The following is a 19,662-nucleotide window of genomic DNA, read 5'->3' as shown; positions in this document are numbered from 1 at the left end:
TGGATGGGCAATATACATAGTTACTTTAATGTTTACATGCCTTTTATAGTCAGTTTGTACAGATTGAATTATGTACATAAACAAATTTAATCAAACTGAATTTTTTTTTAAAAATAAAAAGAAGAAGAAACATAGGCTGTTTAAAGGAATTACGTAATGTCAGTTTATGCTTTTAAACTTGTTACAAATCTGTATAGGCTACTAACGGTATGCTATTACAGCATAACAGCAGGGAAATGCATGCATTCATTTAATAATTTAAAGAGCCTGATGTGATGTGATTGTATGTGTGTATGTGTATGTGTATGTGTATGTGTATGTGTATGTGTATGTGTATGTGTATGTGTATGTGTATGTGTATGTGTATGTGTATGTGTATGTGGGTGGGCTGCAGTTGGTGGGATTCAGGAATGTCGGGGGTCATGAAACCAACTGGGTAAAAACACCCTCCAGCAGTGTTGGTGGCTCCATGAGGAGTGAGGAGGGTCAGAGGTCACTAGGTGTCGTCTTCACCAGAACAGCAGCAGAGTCAAACACTTCAGGAAACTTTTCTCAGCCATGAAGCATGACGACGAAGCACTGAATCATGCAAATCTGCTGCATATGTTGGCCAATTAGAAATGAAATCATACAATTGGCGATCACTGGATGGGATAAAATTGATCGTCTGTTCTTCGTTAAAGAACTTTCCCAACAACAAAGGCCTGCAAAAAAAAAACATTCACAGTGGCACTATCTGGTCCCCTCTCTCTCTCTAAAGAGTAAATACAATTTCAACAAAAGAACGACGAAAATACACTAAATGTAAACAAGAAAACCAAATAAAAGTGACCGAAAACAGACCTCTTTCCCCCCCCTCAGTGATAATGAAACACAATCTGTGCTTTGTTTTTGAAAGTTTGTCATCATACAGGAAATAATCTTGTTCAAAGCCACTTGAACAGAGAGTAATTGTTTAGTTTAAAAGAATACCAGCGTGTATTTCTGTGTTGATGATGACTGCGTGTCCCTCCCTCTCCAGAGACAATGAGTGTGAAAACCTGAAAACTAAAAATAACTATTCAGGGCAGTGTTTGACTCTGTGTGCATGTGTGTGCGTTTGCACTGATGGAACTGGGGCGGTAACCATAGAGCCGAGCTTGGGAGGGGTGTTTGTTGATGAACAACATACCAGTGTGTGCCATGGTGTGTGTGTGTGTGTGTGTGTGTGTGTGTGATAACCTAGATCACCACAGGTAAAGCTCATGCGTCTATTTAAAGAGGGTGATTCTCTGTGAGCAGCTGATAGGAAGAGTGTTTCTGTGTTTGTTGTTTAAACTGTGGAGAGGCCTCAACACGCCTCTGACAACAGAAAACCCCCCAGTGGACAAACACACACACAAATACACACACACACACTCAAATACACACATCTTTTACAAACGCTATTATGTTTAGGTTTCCATCCTCTACTTCTGTCGTTTCATAAATCTGCCTGATACACATCTGTGACTATTTTATTCTTATTTAAATTCCATCAGTTATTTGTTTTATAGGTTTAATCGTTCATGTCTGAGCGAATTCGTCTTTCACTTTCACAATTGCACACATCAGACTTAGCATAAGAAATATTTTAAAAAAGCAAAGCAAAAAAAAAAAACAGCTTCCCCTCCAACATCTGCATGGCTCTGGGCAAATTCCGTTTATCCCTCAGATCCATTACAGACCAGAGAGACAGAGTGGGGAGGTTTGTCCATCATCACGCCACAGATTTGACTGTATTTAATTCTGGCATCAGAGGCACCACATTTCCAAACACAATTAGCTCGGGTTCACTTGGTCCTGCGGCGACAACACTTTGCTTTGTGTTTTAGCGTTTTAGGGTCACGGTGGATTGTGATGCGTCCGACCCTCTCTCAGATGTTGCAAAAAGGAAAAAGAGAAAACAACTTAAAAACATCCAGAACTCTTTTGGTTTGAATCGATGAGCTGCGTTCACCCTTCAGCTATTTGACCTGACAAACCTGCTCCACTGAGTCTCTTCCGACTCAGTGGTTTTACATGAAACACAAGCACACACAAGCTGCAGGTACAGTGACACAAATGCATATAGTAGGCAAACCGAGACTTGGAAGTTTGAGTTGAACGTACTGTAACATTGCATGCATAATGTTTGTATTTTCCTTTTTTTTTTTTCTTTTTTCACGTTCATATTGTAAATCCAGGTGAACTTTTTGAGCTTTAGCTTCATGCCAACTTGATTATTTGATGTTAATTTGACTACTAAATGAATGTTTTTAAAGAAATGTTTAAACTGTGTCTCGTCCTGGAGAGTGATGGTGTGACGCTGTTTGTCCTAATCCCATCCCCACTGTATAAACTTGTTGACACTGCTATCTTAATTGAGCCACTCAGAGCAGCAAGTGTGATTAATCATTGATAAAATATACAAACAGTATTTGAGAGTAAAAGATTACAACAACAAAAAAGACAGTGAGATAAATGGCTCTTCCATCAAACGTGTCTCACCCATTAGACCTAAACCAGTTTGAATATAATACAATTAGATCAGACTGTGCGATATCATTAGTATAGTATAGAGTCTGTTACTGTATGTAAAATCTGCATATGACTGCAAAATTCAAACCGTAAATCAAATAGACAGAGACATTTAGAGTATGTGGCATCTGACCCTATGTGAGAGTGATACTGTTTGACCGTCATCCTGTTACTGAAGCCTCCTCGTACAGACACACCCTAGACAAGACATATACATTAACCTTATACCCCTTGTGCACAACAACAACAAAAAAGTCGTCATCTCCTTGTGTATGAGTGTGGTTCAGAATGAAATGTTTTGGCAAAGATTTGTCACATTTCCATGAGGCTGAATCCTAATTAGCTGACCTCATTAAGTAACAATAACAAACCAATATTTCACTCACACATCATGGTCGCTTTGCATTATTTGTACAGTGGCCCTGAGGGCTCCACTCACTCTAACTTAAGACAACACATGCAAATACACAAACACGCTACAAAGTCAGAGATGTAATTCATCAAATTCACACTTGGCAGTGTGAAAAAAAAAAAAAAAGGTGGCAGTGGTTTCTATGAGAAGTTTGCTTAAGGTTTGGCTCACAATTACCGTTCCTACATGCAAATAGACTCAATCAAACTACAAAGGACCATTAGATTAAAGGGATAGTTGAATATTTTTGGCAAATTGGCCCATTGCCATAATCCCTAGTTTTAGGAGTACCTGTAGGGTGCATCAGCGGTTTTGAATTTACCTCTAAAACAGCTCCGTCTCATAACGTTCTGTTATTATCTCATAGCGTGGTGAATGTGCAGGTCACAACTTGTCCACCAGAGTGTTTTAGAGTTGTTGGATTGTGTATTTGATGAGTTTGAAACCAAGAAATCCCATTAGCCTCCGTAGCGTAGCTCTGAGCAGCTTGCGGCTCTACTCTGCCGTTCTAAAAATAGCTTGCACCAACAATTAAAGGTAACAAACCTACTCCTAAGGGATTATGGCAATGGGCCAATTTGCAAAAATGTTGAGCTATCCCTTTAAAGGAAGTAATGGCAATCCTACTAGGCAATTCAGGCGTCTTCAAGGAATCAAACTAATATGATTCCCATATGAATGATTATGAGATGGTTTTAACAAAAATCTCCTGCGAGACACAAGCTTTTCACTGCTATGATTCGCCTAATGCCTCCTTTACCAATGTGAGACAGTGGACAGAGGGTTAAGCTTTGCTCCAATACTAAGCCAAACTCAAAACAAACTGCCGACTAACCTCTGCTAATAGAGAGTTGAGGTCACAGTATCAAGAGATTAACTTCAATAATGTGTAGGTCCTATAGACGCTGCTTCGTCTGAGGAAACGCTGCATCGTCGTCTTCTCAGGCGGAGACATGGCGTTGAGGAAGTGCATAACATAAAAATTGATTTTCTCAGTGCTTTTAACTTCAAATCACAACTGGGCCTATAAGAAGTCCCAGCCAGGTCCATCACTTTTGAGTGTCCCCTATTGGAAACACTTCTAATGTGTTGTGTGAATTTTCAGTACGTGTGTTGTCTATTTGATGTGTTTGACGTTTTCTGAATTTGCATTCATGTATTGGCATGTGTTTTTTTTCTAATAAAACAGATTAAGAAGGAAAACTGATATCTGATACATGATAGCATCAACCTGACAAGCTAAGACAACTGGGGCTTATGACGGCCATGTCTTCAAGCGACGGCTGTCCCTCTGATTCGACAACATGCTCGTGGCTACAACCGCCTGTTCATACCATCTCCATTTAACCATTAATATTCTGTTGTGTTGACTGACTCAAACTAAAACTACTGACTCACCCAACATGTCTGAACTCCTCATAAGCTTTGTCTTCAGCTCTAACTGTAGTAATGCTTTTTTTTTTTTTTTTTTTTTAACTTTTTTTCCCCTCTTGAGCTTCATTCAGTCTCCACGTTGCAAAACAGCTTTAAGTTATTTTAAATATTTTCTGTCTGGTTACAGTAACCTCCAGAAAGGTCATAGTGATATAAATACCAGTGGTTCCTTATGCTACAGCGACTGTAATGGAAAGATCACCAGTTCATCGTAGAGAAGCTGGTGACATATGGAGTAAAGGCCTTGCACATATGCATGTAATCTATATCCGCATTCACACGTTGTTGAGCCATAACTCACATTGCAAACCCTCAGGTGAGACTGCTGTATAATTTCAGTACAACGCAGCAGTAGCAACATTTGTATGGAAGTTCAAGGATGCCTTCTTTTTTTTTCACCATTCGCACAATACATGACAGAAGACAGCATGTTGTTTCTTCATGGCTGTGCCCAAGGAGCCGGGAGACAATGGGGGCTCACAGCTCACAGTGCAGGGGGGAAAGTGGGTGTAGACGCATGTACAAGCTTTCTGTTTCTCTTTATTCTCCAGATTAGACATGTACAATGAAAACTATTCTCTTGGTTTTAATGCATTCAAAACATAAAAAAAACCCACAGTGGACCTCACTGTTTTGTATGTAGGCCTATCACATGAGTGGCTGTTTGAGTGTGTTGTTTTTTTTTTCTTCGTCTTGGGAGTCATTTTAATTTTAAATCAAATGGTAGCACACATCATCATGTCTTGTATAGAGGTTATTGCCTTCAAAACAATCAGATGAAGTGAAGTGAGCCATATACTGTTATTTATCCACTTTTAACTTAATTTGGGTATGTCCACCACAATTACAGCAGCAGAGAACTGCAACACTAATGTTATCCCATCATGTCTACTGCTACTCAAGCCAAAGGTTTTCCTTTGAATGCATAATATATCTGTCCAGTTTATTTTCAACCTCGCCCTCAAATTTGCTCAACGGGGTTGAGGTCTGGACTTAGTAAATAATTTGGCTTCTTCTGTGAAGGAACATGATTGTGTGACATTGATGGTAAAATGGGCCTAGCTTATTTCTTTCTTTCTGTCTTTTTTTAAAGAAAAAAATACCTAAATCTTCTTATGATGGCCCTATTTTATGGATTATAGAGCTCAATGGTGATTAATGGCCAATTCAACAAAAACAACTGAAACCTACAGGAGTGTTCCACCACTGTAATGGTGGGGGAAAGTAAGATTACAAATCTCTGTACTGTAGCTGCCATGTGCTGCTCCAAAGCTATAGGTAGCACTAGCTATGCACTGATCCAGGACTGGGGGGTGTGGCACTCTGTGACCCCCCCTCTCCCTCTCCCTCTCCCTTTGCTTCTGGAGTGGTTACATAACATAACTCAATACCACCACCACCACCATCACCATCCAGCCGGTAGATGGACCGACTCTAATACAATCATAGCACTGAGCTGTTGTGCACGTGTGAAGTGTGTGTGTGTAAAATGTTTGTGTGACTCTCTCTCTCTCTCTCTCTTTGCCTCTTTCTCTGTATCGCTCTCTCCCTGTGTCACGCCCCCCTCCCCATCGCTCATCCCGGTCCTCTCATAGGTCCTCTGCAAAGGTAACGGAGAGACCGGGGGCTTTATAAAGATCCACTTAGTTCACTTCGGCCTCGCTGCTCGGTTCATTTCTTTCTTCGGTCCTTTTCTTGTTTCCGCACCGCTCGAAGCAAAAATGCCCAGCAAGAGGAAGAAGAACAAGCGTCGCATGAGGAGAGTGGTAAGTAGTTAGCAGGCGCACTTCACTTTTACCCCCCACCATGTTGTTATTATCAGTCCCTTCGACTTCATCAGTGGCTCTTTTGATCATTTGTGATGGTTGTTTTAATTCATCGTGTCTATTCATTGGGGAAAAAAAGAAATAAAAACTTCTTTTTGTTCACTCAACGCTTTGTTTCCTGATTGCTGGAATAAAAACACTGCTAAAATATTTTTTGCGAGCTGCACTTTGTGATCAGATTGGCTCAACAGAAAGGTGACAAAAACCGGACCAGATATATATTTTTGATTATCAGTAGTGGGACAACTTGTGTGTTAATTGTGTTAGTGTCGATCATGAGCTATTGGACTGCGTGTACTCACACCGTGTTGTTGATTTTCTGGTGACGCGCTCCTCCGCAGCCAGGAGCGCTCCAAGCTCCGTGCGTAAAATCTCGCAGGAGTCTGTAATAAAAATCGGCCTGTGGAGATTAGATCGAAGTTATACTGTGAGTTAAAGCTGCAAAGACACTCGAGGAGGTGCTTCTGCCTGTAGTTTGAGGTACAAGAGACAAAGAAGCCTGTCCTTCTACTGGTTTAACTCCTGCGCCATGTGCGCACTGATGTGTGAAATTGCAAAAAATGCGGAGATGGAGATTCAAGTTTATGTTTTCCTGTGGTTTATTGTCATTAATCGTGATGATGAGACACATTTAAAAACTAAAAAATGAAAAAATGTTCTACCATAGACCCCCATCTTTCGTGCACACACATTTACAGCACACTTAGGGCCTATAGGGGATAAACTATGTTGTTCATTATGATGCAACTCAACGTGCTGACACAGCAGCGTCGATGACATGATACTTGACATGTGTGGCTCCATCCCTCTTAGGTAACATGAAGAAAATTTCACTTCTGAACATTCAGTGCCCAAAGCGACAGAGTGGGTGTGGCAGAGAGGGGAGGGGTGTATGATGAGTGAGAAAGTAACACAGAAGCTCCAGTTTCTCAGAGGGCAAAGGTTATAGGCCTACTCAGTCCTCAAACACTCTTTGTCTTTTACTGCCAAGTTGTTTTATGTGTGTTTTTATTCTCTAAAATTAATTTTAAAAACAGTCACTGGTTTAAAGTCTCTGTTAAATCCCAGTGCTTCAGCTCTGATACCAATTCTGAGTATGGAGCATTCTTCCTCCACCCCCACCCTCCCTTAAGTGTCTGGCTGGCCGGCCAGTCCGTGACTCTGAACACCACACAACTGTATTTGGTAGTGTGTTGACCGGAGGAATGTCTTGCCTTAGTTTTTTGCCAGACTGGAGTCTGCACAGCCTCTCTCTACTTGTGACACTCTGCGATAAAAATGGCACCTGAAGTCAGTTACTGTTTGGTGTTATCACAACTTCCCTCAGAGATATCAGAGAGATATCAGAGCTCAGGGAGGGAGGGGAGGAGCTGACGGACACTTGAAGACGTCAGGCCGAGTGTTTCTCTTTGGCCACACATGTTTGCTTTGATAAATCGTGCTTCCCTGAGGATGGCTGAGCCTCCTTAATGCCGCCTGAGGATCACTGCTATCAACTTTGATTAATTGAGATTTATATATAGGCTATCTCTCTCTGTGGTGGCGAGGTTTGGACTGGAGACAGCAAGCTTTTTGCGGGGCAAAGACAAGGGAGGGGTTGTTTTGACGGTGGCTAGCTGGACAGGCGTAGACATATGCACCTACACACACACAAGCTCTGCTGGCTTACAGCACCGGTCCAGCACTGTGAATGCCGGCACTGGCTGTCGGCCTAACAAAAGCATTTTCGGCGAGTGATTGTAACCTGATTATAACCTGATTATGATGTGATTAGGCCCACTGTCTGGCCCGCGGGGCACCCATCAGTGCTGCTGACTCGCACGGTTTCCCTTCCCGCTTCACCAGACCTGTCAGGACGGCTCTGATTCAACTTATTAGCACCCATTATCTAACTAGCTTTTGCTGGGCCCACTCCCAGTTGCTCTGCCCCTCCCTCCAGTGGTCTGGGTTCCTAAAACCTCCATTAAAGCCCGAGGGGGTTTTGTCCGGAGCTGAAAAACATGTTGGACCTGGCTGGGATGGTATGCATGGTATTCTTGCAGACAGAAATGTGCTCGAACGAAGCGCAGCCTGACAACACGTCGAGGGCCTCAGTTGCATTCAGACCCCTGAAAGTCACATTTTGGCCTGTTGTTGTTCTGCAGTCTCAGCTGTTTGGAGCCTCTGTGCCTTCAAAATCTCATTTGTTCGAGAGCAAATACCACCCAAAACTCACTGGGACTGGTTTTAATTGCACTTGGTAGGCCTAATTTGCAATAATTAACCAAATAAATGCTGTTGTAGTGACAAGATCCATCCAGTAAGTAACTGTGAGGATTTGGTGTCTTCTCCTTCTCTCTTTGCAGCAAGCTCAAAGGAGAGCCCTTGAAGAGCAGCACGCATCCAACCCTCCCGTCAAAGCCAGCCCGGGGATCGCAGCAAGTGTGCCCCCTTCAGCAACCCCAAAGAAGGCGGCTAAAACTAAAGCACCAGCTCCACAGAAGATCCCAGAGAAGATCCCAGAGAAGATCCCAGAGAAGATCCCAGAGGCCGTACCCATCGCTGTCCCCATCGTTGCCCCCGTTGTTGTCCCCATCGTTGAGCCCATCGTTGAGCCCCCTCCCAAAGCAGAACCAAAACCAGTGGTGAAAGAACCTGTCCCAGAACTTGTCCCAGAGCCCGTCCCAGTCCAAGAAGTAGAAGCAGAAGCACCAGAGCCCGAGGTTGTGGTGCCGGTGGAACAGACTCCAGCAGAAGTCCAGGTCGAAGTCCCAGCGCCGGTCACTGAAGAAGCACCAGTCGTCGTCGAGACCCCACCGGCGGCGCCCCCTGTAGTCGAAGCCGTTGCCGCTCCTGAACCTGTCATTCCTGAAACAGAACCAGAGCCAGTGCCTGAGGTAAGATTATTACAAAATCCTTATTATTACGAAACTTTCCAGGAATATGTTATCTTTGAAGTCGGCGAAATCGCCTCTGACATTCTGCAACATCTCACCAAGCTGGTTCCTTGGCAGGCGAGTTGGGTTCAGTATGTTCCTTCATATAAACTACACGAAGTTTCCAATTTTACTCTATACTTGTTTGTCAGATTTTGGAGGAATGAGCGACACTTTGTGCGGGCTGTTTGCGTGCAGTATATAGTTTGTGTGTGTGTGTGTGTGTGAGTTTGGCCTTTGTGAACAGTTTGGGCCTTTTTTTAGATGCTCTTTTGGTCAAAATGTGCAACAGCTCGGTCCTTATGGGAGAAAGGAGGTGGAAGTGGTGGTGGTGGTGGTGATGGTGGGGGTGGGAGGCCGAGGGAACAACATGTTCCATTTAGCAAAGAGGTGGAAAGTGGGAGAGGGATTGTGGGCTACATCAGCTGGAGACTGGGCAGAGCTTTTTCATCACCTATATCAAAACTGCCTGCTCCAATAAGCACACATCTTTCTTTTTTTTTACCTCCCTCATTTCTAATGTATGGGTCAGTTTGAAGTCTAGTAGTCTAAAAGAATATGGAATAATAAAAAAAAAGCCTTTCTGTCTGTCCATTATGTCTAAAGAAGTGCGTGATTTTTGGGATTTTTTGTTTTACTCTTTGTCTATATTCACCACCAAATAAAAACACAACATATATATTCATTGCAAAGTTAAAAAAAAATGGTGATCTTTGTTTTTACGCTCAAGCATCATATTGGGAACAGAATGTTCTGTCTGAGCCTGTAGACTGCAGGCGATGTGGAGACGCACACACACACACACACACAGGAGCTGCACATTGCACATACATGTGTACGTCAAATCTACTTGTGCCTAAATGCACACACGCACACGCACGCACATGCTTGTTTTCACAGCTATCTTTGTTCCTTCGCCCCAGTCCCTCATCTTACCCATTGCAACTATAAAAACCTAAATTAAACCCAAACCTTAACCTCGACCTTAAACCTAATTCTAAACTTGTGGCGGTCAGCATTTTTGGTCCCCAGGAAACTCATAGACCCCACATATATAGTAAAACAAACACACTCACACACACACACACACACACATCCCCCCCAAATTCATCGTCTTGGCTCCCAATAACTGAGGCCTGACCACATATGGCTCACATGCATGTGCTCACATGTGTGTAAGCGTGCACGTGGGACACAGGCCCGGTGTAAGAGGAGACAGGAGCTGTTATCAGAGGGGTAGTCAGTCAGTCAGCCAGTCGCACAGTAACAGCCGGACTGTCGCATACATGTCACTTCACTGCAGGTTTGGGTTGTGACCTTTAATCTCCAAGTGTGGCTCTACCCACTGATCTATACGGGGCCAGTAAAGATGCCTCTAGTCTATAGGGTTAGGGGGGGACTTCCCATCATTGTGCATTCGTCAAGTATCCACCCCCCTCCGGCGTTTCGTCCCTACCTCCCTCCGTCCCTCCCCTCTGTCCTTCGCTCCTTCCCCCTCATCCTCCTATCCACACGTCTCTCTCTGCCCTTCCTCCCCTTCCTTGCTCACATTTTGTCAGCTCCTTCACTGCTTGCAGATGTGCCAGACTCAGCTGAGAAACAGAAACACACACACACACACACACACACACACACACACACACACACACACACACACAGGCACTTTTGTTCTTTTGCAAAGACCGAGAATCAGTCAGAGCAGCAGAGTCCAGTTGCACACAACACCTTTTTTTCTTTTCTTCCTCTCAGATTTTGACTTTGTGAAACTTTTGCGAAAACCTTGAGCTTTTTTTTTAGTAAGTGCTCTGTGACACACATGATAGGACCAGATTAGGCATAAATGGGGCTCGTGTTCAGCTGGCTTTGGGGCCAAAAAGACGTGGCCCCGCAACTTCTAGATGCCTCCACGACGGAGAGTCAGGTGAGTATATGAGCCCACCACCACCACCACCACCGCCGCTGCTCACTCTGAAGACCCCTCTGAATGTGCTTCATTTTGCTGTGGCCTACAGTGACGGAGGGTGCGGCTCCTGCTGAGGCTGAACATTTTGTACCAGCTTGCTCCCTCTGAACTCCTGCAGCCCTCCTCCTCCTCCTCCTCCTCCCTTCTGTCCCTCACAGTTTTCCCTTGTAAAAAAAAATCTGCTCTACCTCCTCACCCTCCCTGCCCTCCCTCTCTTGTCTCTCCTTTCTCCCTCCTCCTCTCTTCTCCTCCTATGAACCCTTAATAACTGCTTTCATCCACAGCACATGCACACGTCCATCCATCCATGTGTCTTCCTTTTATTGTTAGCTCCCTATACTGGGAGCACTGGGAGGAGACTATATAGGCTGGAGAAGTTGGGATATTGAGTTTAACGTCGGGCCCGCGGGGGGTACATCTGCTTGTCGACACGTGTGTAGTTTAGCCTTTGGTATTTGAGGGGTGAAGAGGAGCTTACAGACAGCTGTCACAACCTTTTTAAAGTCTCTGACGAATCTCCAGTGAAAGGACGACTCGGGGAACATTCCCCCCTTCACTCTGCTCACAATGAAAACAGCAAATGATCCGTGATCGTTTTTTTTTTCTTTTTTTCTGTGATCACATCTGACATTTAGCCGCAGAGAGAAATTTAGTAGCAGAGGACAAAGATGTGTGAAGTGATACTTATTTCAGACTTGGTTGGAAAAATGATCACCTCGTGGCAAAACATGGGCCCCATGGCCCTCGTCAGCCATACAGCACACACACACACACACCCACACACACCTACACACACACACATATATATGACCCTCCTCCCCACATCTCCTTGTAACTTTTATGGGTTTGTTTTGTGAGACACTGTGGAGCGTCAGGAGCTGAACCAGTCAACATTTTGCACAGAGAACAGTCGAAATGTCTCCTCTTTTGTTTTGCATCTATTTAACAACTCCCATTTCATTCTAAGGAGGATTTCACAAAGCCAAATACATACAGTATAAGATTTATCTGTAGTTTTCTTGGTAAAGAAAATCAGTCTTCGCAAAATAGTTCCTCTAAACTCTTGATCAGTTTTCAGAGATCCTGAAAAAGCTTAGATAATGATCTTTACGTATGTGTGTGTGTGTGTGTGTGTGTGTGTGTAAAAAGTTAGTTGGAACACAGAGTTCAGTGCATTTAGGTACACTGTGTCTTTATCGTTGTGTTTAAATTAAGCTGCTCCTGGATCAGCTTCGGTTTATGCTAAATTTGTCTTTTTGTAGGACTTGTGGTGCAGGATCTGTGTGCAGATCAGTTTTGTACAGAGTGTTCTGGTGGTGGGACAGTCTGCTATGTGTGTGTGTGTGTGTGTGTGTGTGTGCATATGTGTGCTTTACCATCAAGCAAAGGAAGGCCTATAATCCAGCTCCCTCCCCTCCCTCCTCCTGTCTGACTCCTATACCCCCCACCCACCCTATACTATCCTATACAAGCCTATAGCTGCTGTATATATTTGCACTTCTTTACTACATGAGCACGTTTGCCTACTTCTTACTGCTTTTGTCCATTAGTCGTGTAAAATCCTGCAGGATTGGATTCCTCACCTTGTTCTACGCATGCAACTTCTTTTTTTCTTTTTTTTTTTTTTCTGGCCTCGTCCAGTCACGGCAGCAGCAATGGCTCACGCAGCGAGCTCTATAGACCTCATGCTCTGGACTTGTCCTACATTGAAGAAGAGATGCTACAAAACAGAATAAATAATTTATGATGAACGTTTACAATATTTATGCACCGCGCCCTGTGATTGCCACTAAGAGTCAACACACATGGCTGCGCAGTGGGCACACATCACGGGCCAGTTAGGCGACTGCCAGCTGGAGCACAAGGCTGCAAAATAAAAATAAAAAGAGTTATTATAAAGAAATATCAATATATCTGTCTGGGAAGTACATATTTCTGTGAATAATACCAATATTGTAATGTAATGTTACAGAAAGTTGCTCACGGACACTTCAGCAGTGCTTTAACTTCTCTCCTCTCTCCCTATATGAAACCTGAACAGATAGCTAAAGATCTAATTAAAGTTGTGTTTTTTTTATATATATATAATTTGAGTGTTTAACGACGACAAATGTTTTAATGAGGCAAATATTTCATTTTCTGAACCTGAGGTGGATTTTCAGAGCAGGGAGAGAAGAGGGCGTAACAGCCTCCCATTATGCAATTGGTTGTAACATTCCCGTAGATTGTATAATGTTCCTCCCCCATCTCCCCAACCACAGCTATACTCACACACACACACACAAAGCATATTCAAGGGAGGGGGAGAGAGTGTGTGTGTATGTATGTATGTATGTGTGTGTGCGCGCGCGCGTGTGTTTTCATTCTCATCCTGGCAAACGTTTCCTGTTTTGGACGCAGTAAACCTGTTAAGAGCCTCACTGGGTTTTCACCCGGAGGCCATCGCAGCTATACAGTTTGGTTTGTTGTGCGGAAGATCAGTTTAGCTCTAGGCGCTTTTTTTTTTTTTTTTTTTTTTAGGACAGCTGTTTGCGCCTCTCCTAATGCTCATGAGAAAAAGAAAAAACCCACAAAAAATGTTTTAAATTGCTTGTAAATTGTGATTTTTTTGTGTGTGTTTTTTTAATGAGGCACTTTTTTTTGCCAACTGTTTATGATTGTCTTGCTGACTCGAGAATAAACGCACATTCTCTTTCCATTATAGGTCACACCCCCAGCTGAGGCTCCAGTGGCAGCTCCTGCTGAGACTGAGGTAAAACAAACCTGATATTTGCACATGAACACACACACTACACACTACACACTACACACTACACACTCACTCAACCCCCTTTTCTGTCCCCCAAACCTCAACGTGTTCAGGCAGTATGCGTTTGCAGTGTGAGCTGGAGGCAGGTAACACGGGTGTGAATGAGTTCGAGTGGAGCATAACTCAACCTGACACTTTTCAAAAGCTTTGATTTTTTGGAAAACGGGACATTGCAGAGACAACTCGACATGTTTTTAAAGAGGCTCTGTGTGGAGCGGAGTTACACGTTTTTCAACAGGAAGCAGAGTGTTGGTGCTGCAGCCTGTGATTTACTGCACAGCTCCTCTCAGGCCCCTATGGAAAATGGTTAAAAAAAACAAAAACAAATCCCACAATGCCAAAAAGAATCTGTTGTAACTTTTCCAAGACAACTGTAAAACAGATGATTAAAAAAAAACACTTAAAAAAAAAAGCACAGAAGAAAGCGTTCATGGAGAAGAACGATCAAAACTTTTCTCAGTGTATGGGCCGTTTCTGCTGTCACCACTAATACAGCGGGGGAAGTGACGGCTTACGTCAAAACAAGAGTATCTCAGAGTTTCCACACTTGTGTTTTATAAGTTTACGGCAGCAAAAGCAGAAACCGGACAAAAGACAAAGCTTTCAATGGAAACTGCAGCTTCACACCTAATGAATTCGAACCACACCAGCCTCGGGTCTTTTTCCCTTTAATAACACAGCACTCACATCACAGTCTGGCTCGCCTACAAACAAACAGCATCAACAAAGAAACATCTGTTTTGAGTGGCATTGATCTGCAAACATCTCAGTATAGTATAGTACAGTACAGTATAGTACACACCTATAGTACATAGTGAGTTAACTGCGGAGAACTGACAGCGACAACTTTCAGTTCAGTCTGATCTTTATTAGATTAGAAAAGAGAAACAAACACTGATTAAACTAATAGTAAGGAACTGATAGGATGGATGGATGGATGGATGGATGGATGGATGGACGGACGGACGGATGATGGATGGATGGATGGATGGATGGATGGATGGATGGATGGATGGATGATTGGATGGATGGATGGATGGATGGATGGATGGATGGATGGATGGATGGATGGATGGATGGATGGATGGATGGATAGATGGATAGATGGATGGATGGATGGATGGATAGACAGACTGGTGGACAGACAGATGGATGATTGGACGGACGGACGGATCAGTCGATTGATCAATGAAATTGGACAATGTGATACATGGATGATTGGATGGATGGATGGATGGATGGATAGACAGACTGGTGGACAGACAGATGGATGATTGGACGGACGGACGGATGGATCAATCGATTGATCAATGAAATTGGACAATGTAATGTGATAGATGGATGATTAGATGGATGGATGGATGGATGGATGGATGGATGGATGGATGGATGGATGGATGGATGGATGGATGATTGGATTTTCAAACTATCTTCAGGACACAATCTCATAAATTAAGATGATTGAAGGTAAACATAATTTGTAAGAAAGAAAAAAAAACAATAATAATCAGTAATATTAAATACGTTGTGGCAGCCCGGTCTCTCATCTCCTCCCATGTGAACTCTTCCTCATCTGTCCATCCAATGATCAACTTATCCATCCGTGTAATGTGTCATAAATGAACACTTTGTCTGTGTTTTTCCAGGTGCAGTCAGTCGACACAACAACAACCACACCCACAGAGACAGAGCAGGTGAGGCGGAGCTATGTTTTTTCTTTTTCTTTCTTTTTTTTTTTTTTTTACATCTGCATGATATGACATCATCATCAGTGTGTGTTGCATGTCGCATGGTTTCTGCTTAACGTGTGCCGTGTGTTGTTGTTGGTTTTTGCATGTGCAGCAGACGCTCGATGTCTGCGAGCCAGAGACTGAAGTGGAGGCTGAGGCCTTGGCAGAGGAGGAGGAGGTCACAGTGACTGAGGAGGTGAAGCTGGAGGCAGAGGCCCAGGTGGTGCAGCAGGAAGAGGAGGAGGAGGAGGAGGTGGAGGAGGAGGAGGAGGAGGAGGAAGTGGCAGAAGTCACAGAGGAAATCTCAATAGCACCAGAGCCAACTGTAACTGAAGCCGTGGTGGTGGAGACGCACACGAGCGAGCAGGTTTCGGCCGAGCCAGAAGCCGCTGAGGCCGAGGTGGTGACGGAGACGGAGACAGAGACGCCGGTGGAGCTGGTGGTGGAGTCGGTGGAGGAGGTTGTCACGGGGACAACTGAGCCGGCGGAGCAGGTGGCCGAGGAGGTCGTCAGTCTTGAAGCTCCAGTTGTGGAGGAAGAGGAAGAGGACGAAGCGGAAGTGGAGGTGTTGGCTGAAGAAAGTGCACCTGCAGTTCCCGCTGAGCCCGTTACTGTTGCAGAGGTGCCACAACGATAAAAATACTCAACTCTTCCCTCTCTTTTTTTCCTGATTTTCCTCCTCTCCAATTATTTCTTCTTTTTTTTTTTTAAACGTTGTTCTGGTGTGATCATTTGTTGCATGTGGTTTAGATGTTTTGTGTCATTTGCATGATTTCTTTTCAAAATCAAATCTAATAGAAAACACAGCTAATGTTAAATTTGTTGTGTTTACACCAGGACACTCCTGTCCAGACTGAGGAAGTCCCAGTGGTGAGTTTATTTTATTTTATTTTCCCCCTCCCATTAGAAGATTTTAATACATTTTACTCACTTCCTTTCTGTTGGATTGTCATATAACTATTACACAGAGCAGGACGGTAACATTGTATAAATATGTTGTCTCACCAGGTGCCAGACGCTGTCCCAGAGGCCCCGGTAGTAGAGGCTGAAGCTCCTGTAACTGAAGTCAAAGAGGTAAAAATTAATTTAATCCTTAATGTTGTGTGAGAATTAAACAATGTAATAGATGATCCACAAATAGGAGACGATAGTTATGCTGTTGTGCTTTTACTCATAAACCAATCTGTGTTTTCTTTCCTCTCTTTTGGCTCCTGCTGTCCAGGATGTTGCCGACACACTGGTTGATGACTTTGTTGTCACAGAACCAGTCTCGGAGGTGGAGGTCGCCATAGCTGAGTCTGTTGTCCAGCAGGTGAGGACGACACAAACTAGGATTTATGAATGGACTTCTTGGAATTATTATATCACATCGAACAACAAAACTTTTCTATAAGTCACAAAAACCAGGCCTTTTTATTGGCGTCCTGCATCTGTCATTTACAGCTGGAAACAGATTGTTTGCTTATTTTGGATCTTGGAATATAGCTTTATAATTGGGAGGCACTTTTTGCAATTTTAATACTTTTATGCCAGTACTTAAGATGCTCAGACGACATCAACATTGCCATGTATAACTGTGTTATTATGACAGTGACAATAAAGTATTGAATGGGCTCTATGCACAGCTCCACTACTTCCTGAACTTAATACTGCTCCTTTATTCCTGTCTTACATTATTGGACAAACTGATTAATCCAGGTGTGTCTGAGTAGTCACAATGGTCAGACACACCTGGATTAATCAATTTGTCCAATAATGTAAGACAGGTAACAAAGGAGCTGCCTTAAATTCAGGAAGTAGTGGAGCTGTGCATAGAGGTGTTTTGAACTGCAGTGTGATGAAGGCCTGCAGCCACCAGGGGGCAGACTGTGTGCAAACAAATGCACATTTCAGTGTCACAGGAAAACTATAGTCCACTGTCAAATGAAATCTGTGTTATCATGCCTGTGACAAAGTCAGGTTTAATTATGGATATTTATTTCCTAACCTCCTCCGGTCTCTGCCGCCTGTAGGAAGCCGTGGCCACGCCTGAAATCCCCATCGCCCAGTCAGAACCAGTGGATGTGACCCCTGCTGCCCCCGAACCCGAACCTGAGCCTGAGCCTGCACCTGCACCTGCTATTGTTGCTGCTGCAGTGGAAGCGATCGTTGTGAGTTATTGTCTCAGCGGCTGATGTCATATAATGCAGTACATGTGAAAACACACACATACACGTGGACTCAACCTTTCTCTTTCTTTCTCTATCTTTCCCTCCCAGGATGCTGCTGCTGAGATGCAGACGTGTGTGGATGTGCTGTCAGAAGAGCCCAAGTCAGAAATCTGTGACATGCCGTGTCAGATGCAGCTCGCTGTGGAGTCTGTGCAGCTCAACTCAATGGTAAAGGAAGTGAATTAAAAAGACACACAGGGGGGCACAGGGATAGAAAAGGAGGAGCAAGTGCCACATTAATTCAGTCATTTACTGTAGTTGTGTGATCTTACTTACTTGATGTGATGTGTTCTGGTGCTCAGGAGATGTCAGTGGAGGCGGCGTTGAACGGACACATTGTTCCAGAGGTTTCCATCGAGGGCTAGATCCACACCACGCAGCTCTGAAGACCTTTTTATTGTCTCTGTAAGAGCCTCGCAATATTGCACCAGCAACCTATCGCACACATGATCTCTCATTTCGTCGCTCTTCAGCCTGGAGCAGCCCACTAACCGTTCTTCTCCTCTGTGTCTTTCAGATTCCCCTTGGGTCATTTGGAGGACTCCTATCTTTAAAGGGAGTCAACCAGTTGACCTTTTTTTTATTATTATTATTTTTTTAGGGCTTATACGACAGAACCGGCAGGAAATCGAAGGAACATCCACACTTTGAAGTGCCTTTCCTGCCGTGATTCCTGTCAAAACACCAAACCAGATGTCAACATGCCAAAAAAAAAAGAGAAAAAAGAAAAAAAAAAAAATTCCTGCCGCATTCAAATGGATGCGGCAGGACGGACTAAGACTCGTCAGACGTAGAAACAAACACATCGTGTCTCCTTTTTAATCTGTATTTCTCTCCGAGGGCATGTACAGTGACTTTGCATCAGCAGTGGAAGCAGACGTTGTTGAGAGGTGGAGATTTCCCTGAAACGAGATGAAGGGCAGCGCCTGGTATTTCCTCACACGTCCTCATCTCTCCAGAACATCTGCCTCCACACTGCAGACACTCAATGCATGTGAATACTGTAGCATCCGTGAAAAAGTGGCTATAGTCTGTGTACTCTGGCCTGTGTTCGTACTCGTGAGGGAGGGAGATGTTTTTTCTGTTGTTTCTCCTTTTTTTTTTTCCTTTGGATTCACATCTTAAACATCACGGCTTCAGCTCGAGAGGCTCTTTCTTTACTCAGAGCCAGAGCTTCATCAACCTTTCACCGCGGCCTCGGCCTCTGTCCTCCGGTTCTCCTCACTGCCTCCACTAAGTGCCAAACCTTACATTTTAGTCTGACGTTAAAACACTTCCCAAAGCTCAGAGTTTTAGGTTTTTTTTTATGGCTCCAGTGGCCTCTGGAGAACGGCGCATACGAAGGGGACGAACTCAGAGGTTGTTACTTTTTTTGTGTGTGTGTGTCTCTCTCTTTTTTTTTTTTTTTTCCTTCACTTTCTCCTTTTTTAAGTTGTTTTTGTATAGACCGTTATGATGCGCTACAGTTTTGTGCTCAAAGTCTCTGGAGGGAAAATGTGATGTGATGTCATGTGATGAGGATCAATCGCAGGCTGTTTGATGGGTCTGACTTTAATCTTAACTTTGAAATAAAGCTGTAACTCATCGTGATGATGCTGGAGTTTGTGTTTTTATTCTCCATAGCCTTCTGTTGAAAAAACAGAGGCAATGTGTCTTAGAGCTGGAGGGCAACAGACACAATTAGATGAGAGATGTAAAATAATAGAATATATAGTATACAGTTTTTCCTGGCAAATATCAAAATGTTAACTCTGTAAATGATTCCTCTTTTTCTAATTTGTCGTATTCCTGGTTCTGGCCTTGAAGTCGGATCCAGATAAAAACT

The 19,662-nt window shown here is 43.6% G+C and overlaps 1 protein-coding gene across 1 annotated transcript; it reads left to right on the top strand.

Moving 5' to 3' along the window:
* Positions 1–5,920: 5,920 nt before the first annotated feature.
* On the top strand, positions 5,921–19,427 carry LOC146981055 (uncharacterized). Its single transcript, XM_085785997.1, has 12 exons — positions 5,921–6,150; positions 8,556–9,086; positions 13,793–13,840; positions 15,544–15,591; positions 15,743–16,249; positions 16,465–16,497; positions 16,636–16,701; positions 16,850–16,939; positions 17,640–17,777; positions 17,886–18,005; positions 18,140–18,242; positions 18,355–19,427. The coding sequence occupies exons 1-11, from the start codon at positions 6,106–6,108 to the stop codon at positions 18,200–18,202; spliced, it is 1,689 nt and encodes a 562-aa protein (XP_085642123.1). The 5' UTR covers positions 5,921–6,105; the 3' UTR covers positions 18,203–18,242; positions 18,355–19,427.
* The last annotated feature ends 235 nt before the right edge of the window (positions 19,428–19,662 follow it).

Source organism: Trachurus japonicus, chromosome 9 (genome assembly GCF_045865225.1).
Source record: "Trachurus japonicus isolate A0001 chromosome 9, Traja_1.0".
In the NCBI taxonomy this organism is placed as follows: domain Eukaryota; kingdom Metazoa; phylum Chordata; class Actinopteri; order Carangiformes; family Carangidae; genus Trachurus; species Trachurus japonicus.
The sequence above is the reverse complement of the archived record's forward strand: the minus strand, read 5'-3'. Positions and strand labels throughout refer to the sequence as shown.